General features: G+C 31.6%; 1 protein-coding gene across 2 annotated transcripts; it reads left to right on the top strand.

Annotated features, from left to right (window-relative positions):
* Nucleotides 1-944: 944 nt before the first annotated feature.
* Nucleotides 945-2,847, top strand: LOC131038157 (uncharacterized). Of its 2 annotated transcripts, XM_057970501.2 has the most exons (6): nucleotides 951-1,119; nucleotides 1,467-1,557; nucleotides 1,685-1,810; nucleotides 1,939-1,956; nucleotides 2,071-2,193; nucleotides 2,322-2,847. In XM_057970501.2, the coding sequence occupies exons 1-6, from the start codon at nucleotides 1,089-1,091 to the stop codon at nucleotides 2,497-2,499; spliced, it is 567 nt and encodes a 188-aa protein (XP_057826484.1). In that variant the 5' UTR covers nucleotides 951-1,088; the 3' UTR covers nucleotides 2,500-2,847. The 2 variants fall into 2 exon arrangements, with proteins under 2 accessions (XP_057826486.1, XP_057826484.1); XM_057970503.2 differs by lacking the exon at nucleotides 1,939-1,956 and having other exon boundaries at nucleotides 945-1,119.
* The last annotated feature ends 8,781 nt before the right edge of the window (nucleotides 2,848-11,628 follow it).

Below are 11,628 nucleotides of genomic sequence, written 5' to 3'. Positions count from 1 at the left end.
ATAAAAAACATTCTACTTTATTTAAAAAAATCATTTTAATGAGGAAAACAACTTAAAATAAAAAAAGGGATTTAGTTGAGCTGTTAATATCATTTTAATGAGAAAAACAACTTAAAATAAAAAGGGATTTAGTTGAGCTTGAGAATTAAAGATATATTTAGAAAGTTCCTTGTAGTGGATTTTCTGTTGCTTTTTTATCCAATGGCTGGAATTGTAGATCTCCAATTGAGCTTGGTTAATATATAATTATTTCATAGGAATATGAAAATTTACCATTCTAACATAACTTTTCATACCTAAAATATCTCAATACAAATTATCTACTATTTTAATAATGTTACAACTGCTTTTCCTTCCATTCCAAAAGGAGGAGTTATCCCTTTTTAGCATTTATGTAAGATTATTATTATTATTATTTATAATGTCAAGAGGCATAACTATAGTAATATCAAGAGTGTACTCTAGTCACATAGATGTTTAAAGGAAAATATATTACATAATTTTTTTTTGAAAAACTATAAAACTATTCTTCAAACAAAAAATTAAATTAAATATTTAATGATTAAAATAATAATAACATAAATAAAGATATCTCTTGACATAAAAATAAAATAAATAATCTAAATAAAATAAAAAAATTCTTTAAATTAAAACTGGTTATTTTCATAATGTGTTGGCTAGGTGGTGGTGTTGTTATTATGACACCAAGGTTCAAACTTCTCTTGAACCATTGTGATGACAGACTTGATCTCATCGTTTGAAGACTCTTGATGAAAAGCATTTCAAGTGAAGCCCTTATTAAAATAAAAACTCTTTAAATTAAAATAAAACAATTTTCAAGAAAATTTAAATAAATAAATAAATAATAATTAAATATCGATAATGGAAAAAAATAAAAGCGAACTTATTAAAACTGAAGTGGAACGAAGGTTCGAATCCGGAGTTTAAAATCTGGACTCTTTTTATTCTTTGATCATAACATTGTAAAACAGACGTGACTGCCTTACTCAAACCTTGCCGTTGCCGCGTCCAGACAAATTTTAAATATTGTAAAAGCAAGTATTTGTGGAATTTGAATTTGCGTGATCATGGCTTCCAATCACGACGATCACCTCACAGGCAAGATTGCATCTGAACTTTATTTTTTATCTCCATAATTCATCCATGACTGTTATTAAGGGTAGCAAATTATTTTCCTCCATAAATCATCCAAGAAAGATGGAGAAATCTACAAGGAGGAAAAGTAAAACATTCAATATTTTTCCTCATGAATCTTTATCTTTGAACATTGAAAATTTCATGTATGATTTAAAATGTAAAGAATCCTACTGTAGACAAAATGCCGACAACAGTAGAAACGACTGCTTAAGATTATCATCTGAAATAATTCTGCTCGGTTGTGAAGATAATTTTTTGATTGCATTATGTAGGTGATGTGAAGATAACTATTTTATTGCGTTCTGTAGGTGTTGCGACTTTCAAGGTACAAAGGATTGAAAAGACCAGAGAGGAGGATGTCGCTAGTTTAAAGAATTATGCATCAGCTTCAAAATTTCCGTAATATAAAAGCTCCATCCATAATTTTTTTTAACTTTTTCTCTTTGTAAGAATTTACTTTCTTCTGGAATCTTATTCAAGAAAAATTCTTCTGCAATATTTGCCTGATTTAATCTCCATTTGACAGAAAGCGGAAACGTCCTATCGCACGGCAAGGCGTCGCACAGTTCAGGCAGGTCAATTTAGGGCAAACTCTCAATCTTAGCGGTCTAATGGATTCCTCCCAGGCCAATGAAAGCCCCTCAATTCTTCCGTGAGTAATAAAGTTTCTGAAATAAGCTACTATTCTTCAATATTTTCTACAAAGATTTGAATATTTTCTACAAAGATTTTATCTTCAACCTCGTCTGGCTCATTTATTTCTTGTTTTTCATTTTCAAGAACTGCACAAGAGCTCCAGTATGAAAAGCCGGCGATTGATCTTCTTTCTTTTTAAGGATTTACTTTCTTCTCGAATCTCAGTCAAGAAAATTTCTTCTGCAATATTTGCCTGATTTAATCTTCATTTGACAGAAAGCGGAAACGGACTATCGCAAGGCAAGGCGTCGGAGAGTTGAGGCAGGTCAATTTAGGGCAAACTCTCAATCTGATCGGTCTAATGGATTCCTCCGAGGCCAATGGAAGCCCCTATCTTCCGTGAGTATTAAAGTTTTTGAAATAAGCTACTATTCTTCAATATTTTGTACAAAGATTTCAATATTTTCTACAAAGATTTTATCTTCAACCTCGTTTGGCTCATTTATTTCTTGCTTTTCATTTTTAAGAACTGCAAAAGAGCTCCAGTATGAAACGCCGGCGGTAGATCTTCTTTCTTTGGTTGGAAGGCGCAAAAATCGCGACAATCTTCATCCAGGATTAAAATCTCGCCCTCTCCCTGATCAAGATGAAACTCGCCGAAAAGAAACCCTAGAATTAACAGCTAGGACTTCGCTTCATGTGTAGAATATGTTTTATTCTTCTTTCATGTTTTGGAACTGAAATTTTCAGATTAATGTATTGGCGCTAGCATTTCCAAATCCACATGGCTACAGTTAGTTTTTAGTCTCAAGGATTCCACAGTCTTCTTATTCTTTGTGCACCACAATTCTCCCAAATCTATTGAAAAAAGAAATTAAAAAAAGCATGGTGTAACGATTAAAGCTATAGATTTCACGTTGCCTTTTACTCTGTGTTTCCCTTCATCTTCAAATATGTAGAGAAGGAAATCGAAAACAGAAAAACATTTGTTAACTGTTGAGAAGGATTTTACCTGATTGTAAGTTTTAAATTATAGATTATTTGTGTTTGTGTACGGATATGAGTAAGGGAAAGCAAGCTGGTAGGATAATGTTGTTCTCTTTGCTTGCTGTGCGTCGGAAATTAGGCTACTACAATTATGTGGTTGTCTTGTTTAGTGTTCTTTTTATTAGACGACAAAGTCAACATTGCAAGAAATCTACAAATACATTTATAAGTTTAAATTGGGGAAAGTTTAAATTGGAGAACTACGATTCAAGAAGCTTCAGAGAGTCATATTCTTTCAGCATCTATAACTAATTAATGAAATCTCACATGTTATTTTCATAGACTTTGACAAATTTTACTACTATTGTTATGGTAACTAATCAAGAACCATAATAGAATGGTGAATATAATCCTATATATGTGTTTCATTAATGAAAATGCTATCTAATAGTTATCTAATTAATAAAGAGAATATCTAGTAACTAATTAAAATTAGGACTTATTTTGGGAAGGATTTAAATATAATGTAAGAATATTTTATATATAAAACAAATAAAGGAGAGATAGATAAGAAATTTGATCTCTAATAGTTCATGGTTATTTCTAGTTAGTTGTGGGTAAGAGGTGTTAATGGTTTTCATTTAGAGCCTTCTAAGATTTAAAGATAATCTTATCATTATATTAGTGGTCGATTGGCTTGTCTAATATGTCTATTTATAATATACTCTCGTAAATATAAAAAAAAATTAGGAAGAACATATAAAACTTATATGTCACTCTAGGGGTTATTTTGAATGATTATGATCATATCTCTTTTATTAAATTTTTGAAATATTTATTCCAATATGTGGGTATTCAATTGGCTCATATTTCATCATAGTATACTTAGTCAAATGAGAAATTTTATGCCATCAATAAGTACTTAAAATGGTATTTGTTGTTGGAATATGAAGTCAATTCTAGTGTTATTCTAGCATTGATAAATAGTCATCATGGATACCACGGTAGTTGCATGAGTCATACTTTTGGAGTTTTTTAGATGTACTATTTTTAGCCATTTCAACATTTGTTCAACATGTAGTTACATAAGTCATACTTTCCGTTTTTGGAAAGTTGTCCTCAATTAGGACTTTGCAACTCAAATGTAAAATGCTACAAGAAGTCATGTTGTTGTAACTATAAAAAATCTTAAGAAATACAATACGAAGGATATTTTCTCTAGTTTTTTTCTTAGTATATTTTAACTAGGGTTTTCCGCATAAATTTGTGTACTGTTTATTATTTATTTCTTTCTCTATATAATTTTTCACTATATATTTTCATAAAATTTATGTTTTTTCACTTCAAATAACTAGTATTGGTGGGTGAATTAGATAACATTGCCAAAGTGGTGGTACAATACATCCTTCTATTATTCTTTAAAAATATCCCTTTTATGGTATTATATAGATACCATCCTCCTCTATTATATCATTAGTGAAGATGGCACAAAGAGTTCAAGCTATGAAAGGCCACATGAATCATCAAGAATAGGTAAATTAAGGAATCTAATAAAAAGATAGACTAGCCAACATCATAGTGAAAAAAATATTAAGTGATTAGTTTTCCTTAATACTACAACTCAATAAGTATATATCTTTAAAGGAAAAAAGAAAACATAAAAAAAATGTCACCAAAATATTATGGTGAATACTAGATTCTACGAAAGATCTAGGAAATCTAACTTACTAACTTTACTTATCTCTATTAATAAAGTATATATTTTTTCATGTTTCTTGTTTACAGAAGGTTATTCATAAACAAACCCCTACACAGAAAATATTAGCAAAGCTATATGAGGAGGGAAGAGTATTATTTATCTAAATTTAATTCTATAGATACACGTATAAGTTAAGGACTATTACAATCACTAAGTAATCACTAAGTATCTCATTTAATGGAAAATTTTACTAGTTGAATATGCAGAATGGGAAGATAAATATTTTTTGTACAAATATCTACAATTGATCAGCATTGAGAATAATAGTTGTCTAAAGAGGAGAGTATCTTATGCCCTCAGTCATATGGTTTTGATATGTTTATGAGTAGTCATCTTTTGGATGTATTAATTATTAATTAAGTTATATATTTTCAATAAGTTAATAATTTCTTATGGGGTAGCACCTTTTGTATTACAATCAAAAAGTAACATTTATAGTATAATCATCATCACTTATCTATCTGTCTACCAAAGGCCAAGATCTATAGTACTATGCTATCCAAAAATGGTGCCCATGGCATGTCTAAACAACTAGATCTACAAAAAAAATTTAAAATGGGGTGACCAACCCTCAAAATGGTGACCCATGAGAATATTAAATTTTATGGAGAAACACTTCAATGTGGAGATGTGCATTGTGTGGTTGGCATATGGATATGTCATCAACTTTTGTGAATGTAAGGCATTGTGGAGTGGAAAGATATCCCACCATGGCTTGAAACTGTTAGGATTCCCAAAGATATTGAGAGGGGGGTGAATGAGTATCTAACCGGTTAATGGATTTTCTGAACTTATTAAATGAATTGCATTCCAAAACAGTGTACTAGTAAACCATAATTAATGCAGTAAATAAGAACAATAAACACAACATAGAAAGCACACCATAACACAATATTTTTAACAAGGCAACTCGGTGTGGGAAAAACCTCAGTGGGATTTGTGACCCACAATATTCATTCACTGGCCAATAAGTGAATATTACTCATACAATAGGGGCCTGCACATGCAGGAAGGCCAACTGCCTAAAGCTCACTGCTTAAATACAAAAGGAAGTCTCACTTGTAATACCCTAAAAATGTTCATCTAAACCATGAGCCCCTAATCTCGACAACATCACCAAGATCCTAACCAAAGGCAATTAAATAAATCTTGAGCACACAATTAATTCTTTAATCATCAATGTCACATGGCAAAATTAATCAATCAATATTAATTAAATATTTATTTAATTAATTAAATCATTCCAAGCAAATCATTTTAAAACAATTATCTTATTTATTTTATTGAATATCCTAGCATATTTAATTAAATAAATCAATTTGCCATCAAATCTTCAAAAAAGGAAACAAATCAAGAAAGAGGAATTGGAAATTATGAGCACAAATCTTCAAAAAAGGAAATAAATCAAAAAAGGAATTAATTGACAAAAAAAAAAATTAAAAATTTGAGAAAAGAAATCAATTGGAGACTATCTTGAAAAAACAAAATAAAAATTGATAAATAATCTCAAAGAAAGCAATTAAATCAATTAAATATTAAAATTGAATGAAATAGAGAATAAATCAGTTTTTTTTTATTTTATCTTAATTTTAGTTCAATTTCCTTTAAAATTGAGAAAACCATCCAATCACATCAATTCACCTGGATTGTGCTTCCTCTTAGAAAATCTTGACCACTCATCATCATTTGATCTCAGTCATTGGTTTCTTTCTGAATTTTCTATTAAATCAGGTTCTCATCTCTCATTCAAAAAAATCCTAGAGAATATATTGTTATCATGTTGTTTTTGCTCTAGGTTCAATAATATTTGTGCATTTAGATATTCACATATTAGTTATTGCATACATATTTAGATCATTTATCTCATTTATTGCTTAAATCTTGTTAGATTAATCTTGCGTCCATCTAGCATTAATATCATGCTCATATAGATTAAAATCCTTCGTCTTGGTGTAGTCTAGTCATTGGATTGCTTATACAAATCTGAGAGCAATCTTATACTCGCATCTTTTAGAAGGCAATGGGTCGATTTGTTATGGTTTTATTATTTATTCTTATATTTGTCTAACCATACATCTAATGACTTAATTGAAGTGATGTGTATTCCAGATACAAATATAGGTCCACAACCTCACATCTTCAAATGTCAAGGAAAATTTTCAAATCTTCATCGAAAGTCGAGCAAAACATCTTTTTCAACTAAAGACAATCAAATAAGACCTCATCGCTAGGAGCATCTCAACTTCATCGCTTTATATCAACTTGAGATTTCTCAATCATCTGAATCAAATCAATCTCTAGGGGCATATCAGTTTCATCGCTTCATATCAAGTTGATATTGTCTTTTATCTGAGTCAATCTCTTAACATTAATCAGTTTCATCAGTTTTCATCAAGTTGATTGTTTGTTTAAACTCAATCAAGGGTTTAAAGAGTATCTTTGATCACACTCAATCTAATTAGGTGTTCAATATTCATCGCTTTGGATCAAGCTGGACAGTTTATCTTCACTCATCATATCTTGATCAGTCAAGTTCAATGTCAACTTTTATTATCACTCGCTGTGTCTAGATCAATCAAGTTCTAGATCAGTAAGATCCGGTTCTTGATCAATCAAGTTCAAGTTCGGTATCTTTTATTTTCTATCATTCTTAAGTTCAATCAAGTTCGGGAATGGTATCGCTTTAATCAAATTCCATTTAGCTTCATCACTTCGAATCATGCTAAATACCTCGCTTTTCATCTAGTTCATGATCAATCAAGTTCAGAACTAGTATCTCCTAGACATCAACTATTCTTTGAACCAACGCATTGCTCGCACATTAATTCAAAGAGGGAAAAATGTAATACCCTAAAAATGGTCATCTAAACTAAGAGCCCCTAATCTCAACAACATCACCAAGGTCCTAACGAAAGGGAATTAAATAAATATTAAGCACATAATTAATTCTTTAATCATCAATGTCACATGGCAAAATTAATCAATCAATATTAACTAAATATTTATTTAATTAATTAAATCATTCCAAGTAAATCATTTTAAAACAATTATCTTATTTATTTTATTGAATATCTTAGCATATTTAATTAAAGAAATCAATTTGCCATCAAATCTTCAAAAAAAGAAACAAATCAAGAAAAAGGAATTGGAAATTATGAGCACAAATCTTCAAAAAAGGAATTAATTGACAAAAAAAGAATTAAAAATTTGAGAAAAGAAATCAATTGGAGACAATCTTGAAAAAACAAATTAAAAATTGATAAATAATCTCAAAGAAAGCAATTAAAACAATTAAATATTTAAATTGAATGAAATAGAGAATAAATCAGTTATTTCTAATTTTATCTTAATTTTAGTTCAATTTCCTTTAAAATTGAGAAAACCATCCAATCACATCAATTCACCTGGATTGCGCTTCCTCTTGGAAAATCTTGACCGCTCATCATCATTTGATCTCAACCGTTGGTTTCTTTTTGAATTTTCTATAAATTTAGGCTCTCATCTCTCATTCAAAAAAATCCTGGAGAATATATTGTTATCATGTTGTTTTTGCTCTAGTTTCAATAATATCTATGCATTTAGATATTCACATATTAGTTATTGCATACATATTTAGATCATTTATCTCATTTATTGCTTAAATCTTGTTAGATTAATCTTGCATCCATCTAGCATTAATATCATGCTCATATAGATTAAAATTCTTTGTCTTGGTGTAGTCTAGTCACTGGATTGCTTATACAAATCTGAGAGCAATCTTATACTCACATCTTTTAGAAGGCAATGGGTCGATTTGTTATGGTTTTATTATTCATGCTTATATCTATTTAACCATACATCTAATGACTTAATTGAAGTGTTGTGTATTCCAGATATAGATACAGATCCACTTTTCACACACACATTTTTGGCTCCCACCGTGGGGCAGAAAACTACTTTTTCGGCCTCAAAATCATTCTTTTTATCCTGTTGGTTTCGTCCGTACAATCTCTGTGAAATATCGTATGAGTAGTTTCACTGTATTGTATGACATTATATTGAGCCTGTCATTTATCATACGACATAATATTAAATACTGTTATTTGTCATACGAATCAGAAGATGGACTCGTACGATAAAAAAAATTTGTCATTTCATTCTATGAGAATTGTCGTACGATTCTGTTTTTTGTTAGATTAAAAGAAAGTTTCACTTTTCGAGGGTTTTCTTGAATTAAATTTTGATTACACTAACGCTAACCTTGAATTATCTTCTGTTTGCCTAGTATTTTCACAGCTTAACCAGTTTCTTGCAGTATGCTTGTCAAAGAATTTATCAATCAAACATATGTCTGTCAAAGAATAAAAACAACATGACTACTGATGCATTGTTTTTGCAGGTTGCCTAAAGAGAAATCAATCAAACATCATGTATTCTTTAATTTCTTTTAGACACCTAACTTGCTATCTGGTTAATGAACAAATCTATCTTTTGTGTTTTCAAAAAAATTTGAGAGGTAGGAGAGTATGCTCTTGTCTTTTATAGACAATCAGAAATCTAGACCCTCGAATCTTTTTTTTAAGTTTTGAGATTTGTGTACCTTTAGCGGGCCTGTCACAGTGAGAAAAAGTAATCACCCTATGAGAACGACCCAAGTGAGTACAACTAGACCTAAGCATTCCAACTCACTATAATAAATAGGCCTGTAATGATTAAAGTCTCAGAGGATGGGATTATTTGAGTTTTCTCTTTGAGATCTCTCATATTGAGCATTTTGTAGGGCCTCACGATCTCAATCACGTTTACGTGACTACAGCTTGTTTTGGTACCTTGTCGAGCTATAGGCCTCAATCATGCTTGCGTGACTTCAAGGGGTAATTTCAAATGAAATTCTTGACTAAGAACTATAAGATTAGAAGCTACCCGGTTCACCTCCGAAAGGTTGGTAATCTTTGTGTAAGAGAGATAGTAACTCTCCCAAGACGCTTGCCATATCGTGCCCCCATTAGTGTTTGGAGTCGGCTAATATGGCATTGAGAATCCATTGCGTGAGAATCAGCGGCAATATTCTGATTAGCTATTGGGTGTGTACCTAAGTCAGCAAACAAAGGTTTTCTTCTCTAAGCCAACTTCCATAGGGTTAGTGTGTTGTGATTGGAGTTACTATTCATACTGCGTGTTTTCTATGTTTTCATCCCTGAAACTGAAACTGGAGAAAACAAATCAACAACTTAGTGATAAAACTCTATCTATGTCAAAACTAGTCTATCTCGGTCAAAAATTAGTCCACCTCAGAATTGGTCATACTCAGCTATTGAAAAACTCAGAATCTTTATCTTTGTCCTGTTAACAGTCATACGAACCTGATCATTTATCATCCTGCATCATATCCTGTATCATACGAGTCTTCTAATTTGTCATCTGAGATTAATCTTGTGTCATAAAAAACCTAGCAGTCTGTCGTTTAAGCTAAATCCTATGTCGTACGAGACAGAACTGCACTGAATGCTTTGTCATCCTGAAGTTGTTATACTATCATATAGTCTTAGAAATCCTATCGTACGAGTCTCTGATTTTGCCAGTCCAGAACAGTGAAACTTGTCTAAAATATTCTACAGCGAGCCTAAAACTGGTTATCATCCTCCGGAGTATAAACAACCTTGATAGTGTACCTCTGTCATTGCGTTGCACAATTTTGTCGATCATCTTTAAGCTAGTTCAAACAAACATCTTATCAAACCTAAGTTAACTTAGATAACGTCTTACACAAGATAGATCATTCTTGAAACTAGACCAGATCTTAGTTACTTCACTCAATCAATACGTTAAAATGAACTACTAGCTACAATTTGATCTGGACTTCTGCAACACAATTGCCTCTCAGTCCTGTCGGTTACAAAATGCCTGTTTAAACCAGAAATTCTCGTAGCAAAAGAGACAGAAAAAGAAATGCCCTTTTTCATCAAAAGACAATCCATTCTTTATGGAAAACCCCTTTTACAATAAACTGTCCTTGTCACAGATACCAGTTTATGATCTACCAATCTTTGGTCAGCCTCTATCTCCCACCATGTTTGGAGAAAGACAAGAAAGAGAAGCTAGTAAACGAGACACTCACGATGACTTTAGCAATCATGCCACTGACAGTGATTCCTCATCAACTAAATCTGAGCTTCCTGAACCTCCTGAAGCTGAAGTAGATAGATGTCAAAATGATAAAGAGTTTCAAAAAATGATGAAGGTCATCATGGCTAGGGAAAAAGAAGACTATTTCCTAGAATTAGCAAAGCAAGGCGCCAAACTCCCTACTGGTTATAATGTGGAGGCCCTCGTCACTAAAGAGGAAGAGATACCATGGAGAAAAATAAGCAAACAAATGCAGACATTATAAGTTGTGGTCACAAAACTACAAAACAAAGATAAAACACCAAAACAATATTCTCTGGACACAATATGCCCATTCTCATTTGACAAAAACCTTTACATGCCTCCATTTCCTTCACGAGTTGAGATCCTAAATATTTGACAAATATGATGGTACCTCAGATCCTCAGGATCATGTCAGAGAATTTTGTGTTGCCTGTATGGAGTTCATGCATGATCAAATGTATCTAATGCTCCTTTTCCCAAGGAGTTTAGGGGGTCAAGCAATGGAATGGTTCTCAAGTCTACCCAAAGGAATAAAAATATTTGAAGAACTAATCCAACTATGTTTACAGTAATACTCATACAACATTCAACATCCGGTCACCATGATAGAACTTTGTAATACCAAACAAAAGACAGGAGAACCCTTACTCACTTTTCTCCAATGATGGAGAAAGATGTTCTCTAGATATTCATGGACTATCCCAGATCTTGAGAAAATGGATATCTTTGTCAACAACCTAATCCCTGAATTAAAGTACAGTGTCTAGATGCAAGTACATTCTTCATTCAACAAAATGGTAGATAACACCCTCAAAATGGAAGATGTGCTTATAAAAAATGGAGATATATCGCTTTGGAAAGAAACATCACAAGGTTATAGCTCTAAAGGAAAGAGCAAGTACTGGAAATACGGAAAAGATAACAATAGAAATGTTGTTACTGATGGAGTGGTAGATACT

The sequence above is a fragment of the Cryptomeria japonica genome, chromosome 11 (assembly GCF_030272615.1).
Source record: "Cryptomeria japonica chromosome 11, Sugi_1.0, whole genome shotgun sequence".
In the NCBI taxonomy this organism is placed as follows: domain Eukaryota; kingdom Viridiplantae; phylum Streptophyta; class Pinopsida; order Cupressales; family Cupressaceae; genus Cryptomeria; species Cryptomeria japonica.
The sequence above is the reverse complement of the archived record's forward strand: the minus strand, read 5'-3'. Positions and strand labels throughout refer to the sequence as shown.

Coding starts and splice junctions, on each gene's coding strand:
- LOC131038157 (XM_057970501.2), top strand. CDS start 1,089: ATGGCTTCCAATCACGACGATCACCTCACAG. Junction 1,558..1,684: donor GCATCAGCTTCAAAATTTCC/GTAATATAAAAG, acceptor TCCATTTGACAG/AAAGCGGAAACGTCCTATCG. Junction 2,194..2,321: donor AATGGAAGCCCCTATCTTCC/GTGAGTATTAAA, acceptor TTCATTTTTAAG/AACTGCAAAAGAGCTCCAGT.